Source organism: Herpailurus yagouaroundi, unplaced genomic scaffold (assembly GCF_014898765.1).
Source record: "Herpailurus yagouaroundi ecotype Mexico unplaced genomic scaffold, PumYag 196, whole genome shotgun sequence".
NCBI classification, from domain to species: domain Eukaryota; kingdom Metazoa; phylum Chordata; class Mammalia; order Carnivora; family Felidae; genus Herpailurus; species Herpailurus yagouaroundi.
In genome coordinates this window covers 12,217,755-12,231,868 of record NW_024412427.1, presented here as the reverse complement: position 1 = coordinate 12,231,868, position 14,114 = coordinate 12,217,755, and the positions used below count along the sequence as shown (strand labels likewise).

The window sequence follows — 14,114 nt, the reverse complement described above, 5'->3', positions numbered from 1 at the left end:
TGAGTTCGAGCCCCGCGTCAGGCTCTGGGCTGATGGCTCAGAGCCTGGAGCCTGTTTCCGATTCTGTGTCTCCCTCTCTCTCTGCCCCTCCCCCGTTCATGCTCTCTCTCTCTCTCTGTCCCAAAAATAAATAAACGTTGAAAAAAAAAAAAAAATCAGTGGATATGCCCAGAAGCAAAAAATGTTACCTATAATAGGAGAAAAGTTTATCAAAAGAAACAGACCAAGAAATGATAGCAATGATGGAATTATCACAAAAATAATAAACCAGTTTTTATGATTACATTCAAAGGAAATTAAGTTTCAAAGGAAAACAAGAATACAGGAGACAAATAGAAGGTATTTGAAAAGAACTAAATGGACCTTATACAGACCAAAAATATAATATCTAAAATTAAAAATTCAATAGGTAATAGCAGATTACACAAATAGTGAACCTGAAGACAGCCAAAGAAACTATCCAAAACAAAGCACAGAGGTATAAAAAGCAGAAAAAAATGAACCACCTCAATGACCTACAGAAAAACCTTTTTATAAGTGGTTGGCCATATATGTAACTGGAGTCATGGAAGGAGAGGAGAAGCAGTGGGGGGTGGGTGGCAGGAAGCAGGAGGAGTACAGAAAAAATATCTGAAGGAGCACCTGGGTGGCTCAGCTGGTTAAGCATTCGACTCTTGGTTTCAACTCTGGTCACGATCTCATGGTTTGTGGGATCGAGCCCCACATCGGTCTCTGCCCTGACAGCACAGAGCCTGCTTGGGATTCTCTTTCTCCCTCTCTCTCTCTGCTCCCCCTCCCCTCTCAAAATAAATAAATAAACTTAAAAAGATATACATCTGAAAGATAATAGATGAAAATTTTCCAAATTTGATGAAAATTATAAATTCACAAACTAAGAAGCCTCAACAAATCCCAAAGAAAACACAAAGGGATAAACACAAAGAAAGCCATGCCAAGACACATCAAATTTCTAAAAACAGTGATAAAGTAAATATCTTTAAAAAGCAGCCAGAGAAAAAAGGAATTTTATGTACACAGGAAGAAAGAGAAGGATGATTGCAAACTTCTTGTCAGAACCAAGTAAGTCAGAAAACAACAGAATGATACCTTTAAAACATCAACTTAAAATTTCATACCTAATGAAAAAATATTTTTTAAAGTGAAAAGACATTTTTTTCAGACAAACGACATCTGAGACGATTCATCACAAAACGATCTGCATTACAAGAAATGTTCAAAGAAGTTTGTCAAGCCTAAAGATAATGATACAGACAGAAACCTGAATGTACACAAGGAATGCAGAACGACAGAAGCAATAATTAAGTGGGGACACAGGAAAGAGTTTTTTCTTGTTTTTAAAAAAGTTTTTTTTTTTAAAGCAACTGAGTATTGTACACGGTGATGGACTGATGGCGGGCCCTTCTCTGTGGGCCTCTCACAGCGTACCCGCGCCAGAGGAGTGTGCAGCCCTGAACCACTGCCCTGCCTCCTGACTGATGGGCTGTGAACACTGACGGGGGCTCTACAGTTGATTATTCAAAGCAAAAATATCAACGTGTTTTGGGACACAGAAGTAAACATCTATGACAACGATAGCACAAAAGGGGAAAAAAAGGATAGAAGTATATTATTTTAAGGGTCTTACATTATACATGCTAGGTGATGGCCTGTCTGGGGTTAAAACAATTGGCCAGAGACAATCCAAAAGGTAATCTGTTCTTAGAAAATCAAGCTCCAACGTCATGCTATATTCTTCAGTAACCAAAGACAGAGGAAGGAGTTTAGTTCTTAAACTAATTACTACTTTAGGGAAACGGCAGTCAGGTAAGATTTAAAAAGATTTCCCACTATCTCCCTACAAAACACTTACTAGTTACAAAAGGAAAACGAGCACCTTTACAGTCGAGAAGCTTAGCAGACACAACCTTAACAAAACGTTCAAAACGAGATGCTTAAAATTAACATCACCAGCAATGAGACCAGCAAAACCGTACACCACCCAGGACACAAATAAGAACACATTTCTCTAACATTCCGGCCTAAAAATACATAACCTCAATCTTACCACAGGGAAACTTCAGACGAACTCAAATTAAGGAATATTCTACAAAATAACTGGCCCATAGGGGCACCCGGGTGCCTCAGTGGGTTGAGCGTCAAACTCTTGATTTCAGCTCAGGACATCATCTCACAGTTCGTGAGTTTGGGCCCCACATTGGGCTCCATGCTGACAATACAGAGCCTGCTTGGGATTCTCTCTCTCTCCCTCTCTCTCTGCCCCTCCTCTGCTCATGTGAGCATACACATTCTCACTCTCTCTCTCAAAATAAATTTAAAAACTTAAGTAAATAAATAACTGGCTTGTAATCATCAAGTGTCAAGATTGTGAAAGTCAAAGAAAGACTGAGGAACTTTTCTAGACTGAAGGAGACCAGACAGACATGAAATTAATGCAAAATATGATACCGAACAAACTCTTTTTCCTATAAAGGGCAGTTCTGTGACAACTGGAGAAATTTAAACAGGGTGGGGGGACTAGATCGCAGAAATCTAACAAGGTAAATTTCCTGATCTGGTGGTTGCACTATAGTTATGTAGGAGAATGTCCCTATTTATAAAAGAGAGAGATATATTACAGTATTAGAGGGGAGGTGAGGGCATCATCGGGTCAGCAACTAACTCCCAAATGAGTCAAGGAAAAAAAATTCTTGGTGTACTCTATTGCAACTTTTCTGTAAGCTTATGATTGTTTTATAATAAATTTTTAAAAAGACAGCATGATTCCATGATTTGAACCAACCATAAAAGAACATTTATGAAACAAAAAGGGAAATTGGAACACTGACTAAATATCTGACAATATTAACAAACAATTATCGATTATTTCAGATATGATAATAGCCTAATGTTGGGTTTTTTTCTTAGAGTCCTTCTCTTTTAGAGAGATATATACTGAAATATTTACTGACAAAACACAATGTATATGTATAATATGATGTATAAGTATAAGGTACTTGCTTCAAAACAATCCAAATTGGGGGAAGGGGGGGCACCTGGGTGGCTCAGTTGGTTAGACCTCAGACTCTTGATTGTGGTGATTTCATGGTTCGTGGGTTCAAGCCCCACGTCAGGCTCTGCACCAACAGCACAGAGCCTGCTTGGGGATTCTCTCACTCCCTCTCTCTCTGCCCTTCCCCAACTCATGGTTGGGCTGTCTCTCTAAGTAAATAAATAAATAAACTTAAAAAAAAAAAATCAGTGCACCTGGGTGGCTAAATTCTCTCTCTCTCCCTCTGTCTCTGCCTCTCCCCTGCTCACACACACTTTCTCTGTCCAAATAGATAAATAAACAAAAATAAATAAAAGCAAAAGGTTTAAAAGAAAATAACAATCCAATGGGGACAGTAAAGATGAAAAAAAATTAGCCATGATTAATTAACACTGTATTGACAGTTGTTGAGGTTGGTTAATGGGTATGTGGGCATTCATTATACTGTTCTCTCTATACCCATATATGTTTTAAATTCCCCATAATTAAAAAAGGGGGAAGGCTGTTGTTTAGAGGTTCTGGAACGAAATAGCCCTAAGTCAAATTCTGGCTCTGCCACACAAGCTGTATGACCTTCAGAAAGTTATTCCACTTCTCTGAGTCTCTGTTTCTTCATCTCATAAAAGGACTAATAATTAGCACTACCTCCAAAACCGTGGTAGGACTCAATGTACCAACGACATAAAGTGCACAGTTCCTGGCAAACAGTAAATGCTCAGTAGACACGAGTTATCATCAACTTCTCTGCCACTCTGGAGATAGCAACCTGATGTTTTAAACCAGCCAGGACTAGAGGAAAGAAAGTCTTCTCTAAGAGAAAGTAAAGACTCCCAACTGCTAGCCCTGAAAAATCCATTTATTCTCTAACCCCGAGTCATGGCTTATGCTGGATGCATAAGAAAGAATCTTGTTTTGATTTATTTAGTTACGACAGGTTTGCTGCAAGGCTAATGAAGTCAGGGACACAGAATAGTAAACTTTGAGTACTTATTCATTCATTCAAAAGATAAGTACGCTATTCTGTGCCAGACTCCGTGAAGAGAGCTGGGAATACAACAAGACCTAATTCTTACTGGATAAAATGTAGACTGCTAATAGACATGTACATATCTCCAGAATCACAGCTGACACCCTAAATCACAAGGTATTTAGTGAGGCAAAAACCTTTTGGGGTATTACACTAGCTCAGCATCACCAATCAGCCAACTGCTGGTCTAGACCACAGGAAGATCCCGTAGCCCAAGATGAGCTGACCAAGTACCCGTCCTGGAAATCTGAGCTAGGGCTGAGAGACAAAACTGTGACCCATGAATAACGAGAACCATAACATGTAAACATAGGAACTACACAGCTGCTGTACTCACTCTGCAACAAAGATGAGGAAGCAGGAAAAGCTGCTCTAAGTAGCCAAGAAAGCCTGAAGGGCTTCCCAGACTGGGTACAGTCCTTTCTAGACACCTACAGTATTCCTGCCCTTGGGCTCCACAAGACACCCCTGAAGTCTTATACAAAAGAAGATTTCTTTTTGGCTTAGGCTGAATGGCTTAAAGAAATTTCTGTTACTCACTACTAAAGAGTCCTAACAAACACAGATACCAGGTAATTGGTGGCTTTGATGCTACCATATCCTAAGGCATGAAACAGGACTCTCTCTTCTCAATCCAGGACTTAGGAGTCACAGAAAGAGCCCATCTCTCTCCTTCCCTTCCTCTCCAATGGCTGCAGCATGTAGCTTCATAAAAGGTCAGCTCCCAAACTTACCCCTTATTCCATGTGTTTAGTGCTCTGACAGTTAGGTTCCCCAGCTTGACCACAGATGCCTATAGGAACCCCAAACTTTCTGAAATACAGTACACGTCTAAGAAAATGTGATTTTAAAAAATGTGATTTTAGGGGCGCCTGGGTGGCGCAGTCGGTTAAGCGTCCGACTTCAGCCAGGTCACCATCTCGCGGTCCGTGAGTTCGAGCCCCACGTCAGGCTCTGGGCTGATGGCTCAGAGCCTGGAGCCTGTTTCCCATTCTGTGTCTCCCTCTCTCTCTGCCCCTCCCCCGTTCATGCTCTGTCTCTCTCTGTCCCAAAAATAAATAAACGTTGAAAAAAAAATTAAAAAAAAAATAAATAAATAAAAAATGTGATTTTAAAAAATGTGATTTTTAAAAAAGCCTGGCTGGCTCTGTTGGTAGAGCATACAACTTTTTGCTCTCAGGGTTGTGGGTGAGCCCCACGTTGGGTGTAGAGATTACTTAAAAAATAAATAAATAAATAAGATCTAGGGGCACCTGGATAGTTCAGTTGCTTAAGCGTCTGACTCTTGATTTCAGCTCAAGTCATGATCTCATGGTTTCTAAGATTGAGAGCCCCGCATCAGGCTCTGTGCTGACCGTGCAGAGCCTGCTTGGGATTCTCTCCCTCCCTCTCTCTCTCTGCCCTTTCCCCACTCACATGCATGCATGCACACACACTCTCTCTCTCAAAATAGATAAATAAACATTTTAAAAAATTAAAAAAGAAGGATTACAGACAAACTGATTCTGAAAACATACATATGATACTGCTTCCAGAAAGATGGAGCAGACATACTTTTCCTTAATCTTTCTGCTGCTAAGCACAAAAATATCTTTTAAGAATGAAGGAGAGAGGTGCCCGGGTGGCTCAGTCGGTTAAGTGGCCAACTTCAGCTCGGGTCATGAGTTCATGGTTCATGAGTTTGAGTCCCACATCTCTACTGTTAGCACAGAGCCCGCTTTGTATCCTCTGTCCCCTTCTCTCTTTCTGTCCCTCCCCCACAATCTCTCACTCTCTCTCAAAAATAAATAAAAAAAAAAAAACAGAATGAAGGAACAATCAAGACATTCTAAGATGAAGAAAAACAGAGAATCTGCTGCCAGAGTGTCTAAAAGCTGTCTAAACAGACAGGAAAAGATAAAAGAAGGAAGCTTGGAATATCAGGAAGGAAAAAAAAACATAAAAACATGATTACCTATGTAGAAAATCCCAAAGAAACTGCCCAAACAACTCCTAGAACTATTGAGTTCAGCAAGGTCACAGAATACAAGATAAACATACAAAATTCAATTATTTCTGTACAATATAATGAACATCTGAAATTAAAAATACAATAGCAACTAGCTATTTGCTATTGGAGCAAATAGCTTAAAAAAAAAAAAGACACTTGGGTATAAATCTAACAAAATACATACATATAGGACCTGTACACTGAAAATTACAAAAACTCTGATAAATCAAAGATGATCTAAATAAAAGGGAGACATACTGTGTTTTAAAACACAAAAAACATTGGTGTGCCTCTTGATCTGGGCTCAGGCCATGGTTCAAGCTCAGCATCCGGCCCTGCACTGACAGCGTGGAGCCTGCTTGGGATTCTCTCTCCCTCTCTCTCTCTGCCACTCCCCTGCATGCACTCTTTCTTTCTTTCTCTCTCAAAAATAAACTTTAAAAAATAAAACACAAAAATATATATGTATATACATATGACCTTACCCCCTCCACCAGCACTAGCTGGGTACAACCCACAGAGGCCATGTTGGCTTTTGTTGCTTCTTCTCGAAAGACAGTAATAAGTTCCTCCAAACGCCTTAATTTCACCTCTTCTGGAACATCATCTTTCAGCCTGTGATATGCCCTGGTTTTCTATAAAAATAAAAAGAGAGATGGAGGTCACCAAGGACTCATAGAATCCTTTTTTTCCCCCCACTAAATCCATTCTTAAGGTACAGAGGACCAGGTTCATTCCACTTGTAAGTTACAGACATATGTACAAGAACCCAAGCCACACCAGGAGGGTTCTCTAGCTCTAAGAGCATTCTAAGACAAGAAGTTTACTATGCAATAAAGTCACATTTTTGTAAGGGTTAAATTTTAAATTTAGCATATGAAAATTGTAGACTCAAAATTGTTCTTGATGTATTTATAGGATACAAATATAAGCTTTAGACAAATGTAACATATACTAAATAACTCATGTACCAGGTTACTCAGCAGCACTGTTTATAGATAAGACACAAGAGGCAAAGCAACCTAAACATTTACCAATAGGTTGTTAGTAAATGAATTATGCTTTATCCACACAACAGAATACTGCACTACTGTAAAAAGACTGTGATAATTCCATATGTATTGATATGATTACTTTCCAAAACATACTCCTAAAAAAAATAAGGTACAGATCAACATATAAATATGTTTATAAATACATGAAACATCTCTGGAAGTTTACAGAAGAAATTCCTAAGTGATGGCCTTCAGGGAAGGGAATGAAAAACCAGGCAACCTAGGAAGAAGGAAGAACAAGAACTTTTCATTGCATACTATTTTGAGCTTTTGAATTTTTTAAAATGAGCTCATATTACCCAGTCCAAAACATTTTTTAAAAGGAAATTTATCCTAGGGGCGCCTGGGTGGCTCAGTCAGTTGACCATCCAACTTCAGCTCAGGTCATCATCTCACAACACAGAGCCTGCTTCAGACCCTCTGTCTCCCTCTCTCTCTGCCCCTCCCTGACTGGTTCTCTTTCTCTTTCTCAAAATAAATAAATAAATTTCAAAAAAAAAAAAAAGTACCTATAAAAAAAGGAAATTTATCCTTGAAAAGCCTTTAAATTGTTTAAAATCATGGCATGCATGCGTGTATATGTGTGTGTATACACCTATTTTTTAAGGTTTTATGTACGCAAGCTTATATAACACAGTTGGGAGAACCACTGAGCTAGATAAAAGTATGGAATAAGAGGAAAACCTATACATCCAAGTGAGGACATTTAAACCAACTGGCGTTTGAGACAACTACCAAATCCACAGAGGAAAATGGCGAATGGGTTTACTCTATTTTGTCTTATTAACAACAACTTGCCCCTATTGTGCATTTACCATTACCAAGCACTATTCTCATTTCACAGGTGAAAAGACCAAGGACCTTTCTCAAGATCACACAGTTATTAAGTGAGAAAGGTACAATTTGAGTGCTTGCTCTCATCCACTAGACGACTTCAATCTTTATAACCTTAATCCTAACCTAGAAATTAGATCCCAAAGTAAACACTCGTATTCAATGCCCATAAGATATGCTTCCACTACACAATGAAAACCCATTTCCCAACTCTAGCATTACAAAAAATTTGTCTTACATATTTATGTCCATGGAAGAGTAACAAAATGGAACCCAACATCTACTCTGAAGCTTCATCTCTGAAATAATTATGTAAGAGACCTAAATATATACAATGGCCTACTTACACTGCCTACAGAACACTAGGCAGTGGGCTTTAAAAGACATGAATTAGGGGGCGCCTGGGTGGCTCAGTCGGTTGGGCGGCCGACTTTGGCTCAGGTCATGATCTCGCGGTCCGTGAGTTCAAGCCCCGCGTCGGGCTCTGTGCTGACAGCTCAGAGCCTGGAGCCTGTTTCGGATTCTGTGTCTCCCTCTCTCTGACCCTCCCCCGTTCATGCTCTGTCTCAAAAATAAATAAACGTTAAAAAAAACAATTTTTTTTTTAATTAAAAAAAAATAAAAGACATGAATTAGGTTGGCTGATGGCAGCTGAATGACAGTGGTGGTGAAGGTCACGAGTTCCATCATTCATCAATCAGCCCTCCTGATCGGCCATCCTCCTCAGCCTCCAGCCCAAACACAAGGAAAGACACCCCTGAGCTGACTGGAGGGATGAGGAATGACCCATGGAAATTCATCCCTACCATCAAGAAAATGGCAGCAGAACGGAACTATCCCCTCTCTGCAAGAAATACACATTACTCTCCCATTCCTTCCTTATATCCTTCTGCTTTGTTTTCCTGGAAATCTGTGTTACAGGAAAAACTCTAAAGTGGTATCAGTAGGTTCACTTGGCCTAAAAAAATGAAAACTAAAAATAGCTGAGGATGGCTAGGAGGGCAACAAAATGCATCTGTAAGACAAAAACGTTCTGCATGTTGAGAAATTATTTTACCCTTATAAAGAGAACAGCATCCCCCCTCCACAATGGCATCCCTCCCTTCATATTAAAATTCTAGACGATCTAAACATAATTTAAAATATTTTAATGAAGACAAATATTGTCACAACTGATCCACTTTCATCTCAAGTTGCTGAATTATATAAAATAGGCTGACTAGAAAAAAGAAAGAATGAGTGGTAAGATCCTTGTAGCTTCTCAAGGACTGCTCTGCTGCCACTTTCTTTTCTTCCCAGTTGTCTACAATCAACCAGACACCGGTCAGGAATTCTGTCAGTGCCAGCACAGAAGTAGCTTCTCCCTCATCCCAGGGCTGACCTGTCTCATACTGTAGGCAAAGAGGAAGCCCATGTTATACTGAACTTCCCGAAGCAAAGACACCGTCTGGAGGTGATCTTCCTCTGTCTCACCACAAAAGCCAGCAATGAAATCGCTGCTGAGGCTCACACCTGCAACACATGACAAAAGACAACATGTCACTGCAACTTACATTCAAAAGAAGCCTTTCACTTGTGGGTTACAGAGAGAGAGAGACAGCAACTGTACACCCTCCTTGGAGTACAAAGTGACAGTCCACATGCAAGTGACAGAACAGTCATTATGGAGCAAGGCCTGCTTATCTACAATGTTACCATGCCAAAGCCTGGCTTCTCAGTCTATATTCCCCTCAGCACAAGAAAAGATATTTTTACTTCACATGTTGGATTTAGGGACACAGCAGGAACTCCACATTTTCAAACTGGTCCTGCTTTTAATGGTGAAAAGTTTGCAATATCTCATATAAACATATACTTTTGAAGCTAGTTTAACACAAAGTTTATTTAAGACCATAGAGGGGAACCTGGGTGGCTCAGTCGGTGAAGCGTCCGACTCTCTGTTTCAGTTCAGGTCATAATCTCCCGGTTTCGTGAGTTCGAGCCCTGCATCAGGCTCCGACAGTGCAGAGCCTGCTTGGGCCTCTCTCTCTCTTCCCCTCCCCTGCTCACACTGTCTCTCTCTCAAAATAAATGAATAAACCAAAAAAAAAAAAAATTTTTTTTTTAAGGGGCGCCTGGGTGGCGCAGTCAGTTAAGCATCCGACTTCAGCCAGGTCACGATCTCGCGGTCCGTGAGTTCGAGCCCCGCGTCAGGCTCTGGGCTGATGGCTCAGAGCCTGGAGCCTGTTTCCCATTCTGTGTCTCCCTCTCTCTCTGCCCCTCCCCCGTTCATGCTCTGTCTCTCTCTGTCCCAAAAATAAAATAAAACGTTGAAAAAAAAAATTTTTTTTAAATAAAATAAAAAAAATAAAAATAAATAAAAATAAATTTTTTAAGACCATATAAACAATAACTACTAGTTACTAAACAGTACTAAGTGCTATATTTTCCTACTTAATATATTTAATTATTCCAACAAGCCAATAACATACTATCAACTCTATTTTTTTTTTAAGTAAACTCCACACCACACATGAGGCTTGAATTCAAGACCCCCAAGATCAAGAGTCACTTACTCTACCGAATGAGGCAGACAGGCACCCCTTATTAACTTTATTGGATAGATGAGGAAACTACAGCCCAGAAAGCCTCCATGCTATCCTGCCCCTCCAAAATGAAAAGTATTTATGCATAATACAAGTTAACAATAATTAGAAACTTGGAAACAAATGTAAACATTGTCACCAAATCTAAATTAAAAGACTACTACAAAGTAATTCTATTAGAAGGGAAAAGAGAAAAAGAAGTTATGATAATAGGAAAGGAATTACCGCTAAGGACAGTTTTAAAGATATCAACTGTCCCCAAATCAGAATTAATGTAGACCATACCTGCCAGCTAACAAAGAAGGAACAAGGTCTCTCCCATATGTTCAGAAACACAAATACTGTAGAAAAGAAATCTCTGGGAGATCTGGGTGGTTCAGTTGGTTGGCGTCAGACTCATGATTTTGGCTCAGGTCATGATCTCACGGTTCGTAAGATCGAGCCCCTCATTGGGCTCTGTGCTGACAGTATGCAGCCTTGCTTGGGAGTCTCTCTTTCTCTCCTTCCCCTGCTTGCACACGGTCTCTCTCTCTCAAACAAACAGGAGTGCCTGGGTGGCTCAGTTGGTTAAGTGTCTGATTCTTGGTTTAGGATCAAGTCATGATCTCACAGTTCGTGGGTTCAAGCCCCACATCAGGCTTTGTGCTGATAGCCCGGAGCCTGCTTGGGATTCTGTCTCCCTCTCCCTCTGACCCTCCCCTGCTCGCTCTCTCTCAAAAATAAATAAACATTTAAAAAAATTTTTTAATAAAATAAAAATAAATAAAAAAAGAGAGAGAAATCTCTTTAGCATTGAGGCCACAAGCTGACACCTTTGAGTATATCTAGCAAGACCAAGTCATTAAAAAACCAAAAAAGAGTAAAATAAAAGAAAGAGAAAAATGAAGAAGAGGAACGGAAGTATAAAAGGTAGTCCCTTTTTTTCATTAAGGTAGTACCACAGGCATTGCCTGCATCTGAAAAAAAACATTGTGATCACTGGTACAGTAATGTGCTCAGCAGAATACATTTCTTAAATGTACCTGGAATAGATTCTCTGATATGATGAACTAACTCCACATAAGCTTCTCTTGAATATCTGCAAGAAGGAACAAAAAGAAAAGGCTTAGATGAACCAATCTTCTTTAAATGAATGCTGTAAAAAGAGAACATTATGCATTACCACATATAATCACTTCTTATCCACATAGGACAGTACAAGCGTAGGTTAAAGTATCCAGAACAGTCCTTTTGATACTAATCCTGCAGTGTAACCTAATCTAGAGCCCATGAGTCTTTAGTTCAAGAACATACATTAAATAGCCTTTTTAAAAATATAAATAGCCTTTTATTTTTAAGGTTTATTTATTTTTGAGAGAGAAAGAGAGCACACACGCGCGAGCAGGGGAGGGGCAGAGAGGAAGACACAGAATTTGAAACAGGCTCCAGACTCTGAGCTGTCAGCATAGAGCCTGAAGTGGGGCTTGAACCCACAAAACGTGAGATCATGACCTGAGCTGAAATTGGACACTTCACTGAGTGAGCCACCTGGGCACCCCAATAGCCTTTGATTTAATAAGTAAAGACAGATTAAATATTTAAGAGGATATCTAGGGGCACCTGGGTGGCTCAGTTGGTTAAGTGTCTGATTCTTGGTTTGGGCTCAGATCATGATCTCATAGTTCATGATATCAAGCCCTGTGTGGGGCTCTGCACTAACAGCATGGAGCCGGGAGCCTGCTTGGGATATTCTCTCTCTCTCTCTCTGTCTCTCTCTCTCTCCCCTTTTGTCCATCCCATGCCCGAGCGCACGCACTCACTCTCTCAAAAAAAATAAACTTTAAAAAAAAAAAAAAAGGGGGGGTGCCTGGGTGGCGCAGTCGGTTAAGCGTCCGACTTCAGCCAGGTCACGATCTCGCGGTCCGTGAGTTCGAGCCCCGCGTCGGGCTCTGGGCTGATGGCTCAGAGCCTGGAGCCTGTTTCCGATTCTGTGTCTCCCTCTCTCTCTGCCCCTCCCCCGTTCATGCTCTGTCTCTCTCTGTCCCAAAAATAAATAAACATTGAAAAAAAAAAATTAAAAAAAAAAAAGGATCTCTAAAACTGCCAATGTGGAAAACAAGGCAAAGCACTAGTTCCACACAGCCTGCCATTTGTCACCTTATCCTTTCAGTCTTATCTCTACCGCGTATTAGTCCCAAAGTAAGTGAACCAAAGACACGTTTAAATTCTAACACTTAAAAAAACTTTTTTTAAGTGTATTTATTTATTTTGAGAGAGAGAGCGAACACGTAAGTGGGGAAGGGGCAGAGAGAGACGAAGAGAAAGAATCCCAAGCAGGCTCCAACCACCAGTGCAGACCCTGATGGGGTGCTCAAACTCACGAACCGTGAGATCATGACCTGAGCCTAAGTCAGAAGCTTAAATGACTGAGCCACCCAGGCATCCCTGGCCTAAAAAACTTTAATGTTAAAAGCTAAAGGATTAATATTTCAAAGAGTGTGCCACACAGTAAATACTTAATAAAAAACATGCTAAACAAATGAAATGAGTGATCCAGTCCTTAGTCTATATTTAGGGAGTAAATAGAAACAGGTTATAATGTCCATGGGTTTATTCACATAACAAATACTGACTGAGCAGCTACTATGTGCTATACACTATGCTGGTTCTTAGACACTCTGTGGTCCTTAAGAAAACATGGAAAGGTGCAGGATGCTCCCTCCCCCAAGCAAGTCTGACCCCCTCCGCATGGCCTCCAATACACGGCTGCTTCCACTCTGGGCTGGTAGGTGGATCTGTTTACAGATGTTGTGTCTCTCATGAATCAGCTGCAGAACCTGATCAAACAGAACACATTAAAGGTCATCACAGTCTCACCAAAGAATCCTGCATAAAGGAATACCACCCCCACTGTTTCTTAATAGGCTTTTTTTTTTTTTAAGAACTTTAATGGTTTTTTTTTTCTTTTTTTTTTTTTTTTTTAATTTTTTTTTCAACGTTTTTATTTATTTTTGGGACAGAGAGAGACAGAGCATGAACGGGGGAGGGGCAGAGAGAGGGAGACACAGAATCGGAAACAGGCTCCAGGCTCCGAGCCATCAGCCCAGAGCCTGAGGCGGGGCTCGAACTCGCGGACCGCGAGATCATGACCTGGCTGAAGTCGGACGCTTAACCGACTGCGCCACCCAGGCGCCCCGATGGTTTTTTTTTTTTAACATTTAGTTATTTTTGAGGGAGAAAGAGACAAAGTGTGAGCAGTGGCGGGGCCAAGAGAGACAGAGACACAGAACCCAAAGCAGACTCCAGGCTCTGAGCGGTCAGCACAGAGCCCAACGTGGGGCTCAAACTCACGAACCGTGAGATCATGACACGAGCTGAAGTCAGATGGTCAACCGACTAAGCCACCCAGGTGCCCCTCTTAACAGGCTGATTAAACCAAACACATGAATTACCCAAATCCTTTACTTGTGCTCAAGCCATGTTGTCTGTCCCAGACATTTCCCCTGATGGCATCTCCGCTTTGAAAAAGTGAAGCAAGCAAGCAGAGGTCAGATTCAAGCCATGGGCTGACATGGACAAAAAGGAAAACTGGTAT

General features: G+C 40.6%; 1 protein-coding gene and 1 non-coding gene across 5 annotated transcripts in view; one reads left to right on the top strand and one right to left on the bottom strand.

Annotated features, from left to right (window-relative positions):
* The window catches only part of CDK5RAP1 (CDK5RAP1 mitochondrial tRNA methylthiotransferase), an 84,058-nt gene that overhangs the window by 49,535 nt on the left and 20,409 nt on the right, over positions 1-14,114 (bottom strand). For 3 of the 4 annotated variants that reach the window (XR_005782044.1, XM_040447321.1, XM_040447322.1), the window contains exons 9-12: positions 13,259-13,356; positions 11,563-11,618; positions 9,337-9,467; positions 6,552-6,701 (exon numbers count right to left, since the gene is read on the bottom strand). Coding sequence is in view for 3 of the 4 variants with exons in the window: in XM_040447321.1 (XP_040303255.1) it covers positions 6,552-6,701; positions 9,337-9,467; positions 11,563-11,618; positions 13,259-13,356 (435 nt within the window). In the remaining variant the exon portion in view is untranslated. Of the gene's footprint in view, positions 1-6,551; positions 6,702-6,775; positions 7,342-9,336; positions 9,468-11,562; positions 11,619-13,258; positions 13,357-14,114 lie in introns of those variants that run through there. The other variant, XM_040447323.1, reaches the window with a different exon arrangement.
* Positions 1,394-1,530, top strand: LOC121012617 (small nucleolar RNA SNORA42/SNORA80 family). The gene has a single exon (XR_005782196.1). It is a non-coding gene; the product is annotated as a small nucleolar RNA SNORA42/SNORA80 family (small nucleolar RNA).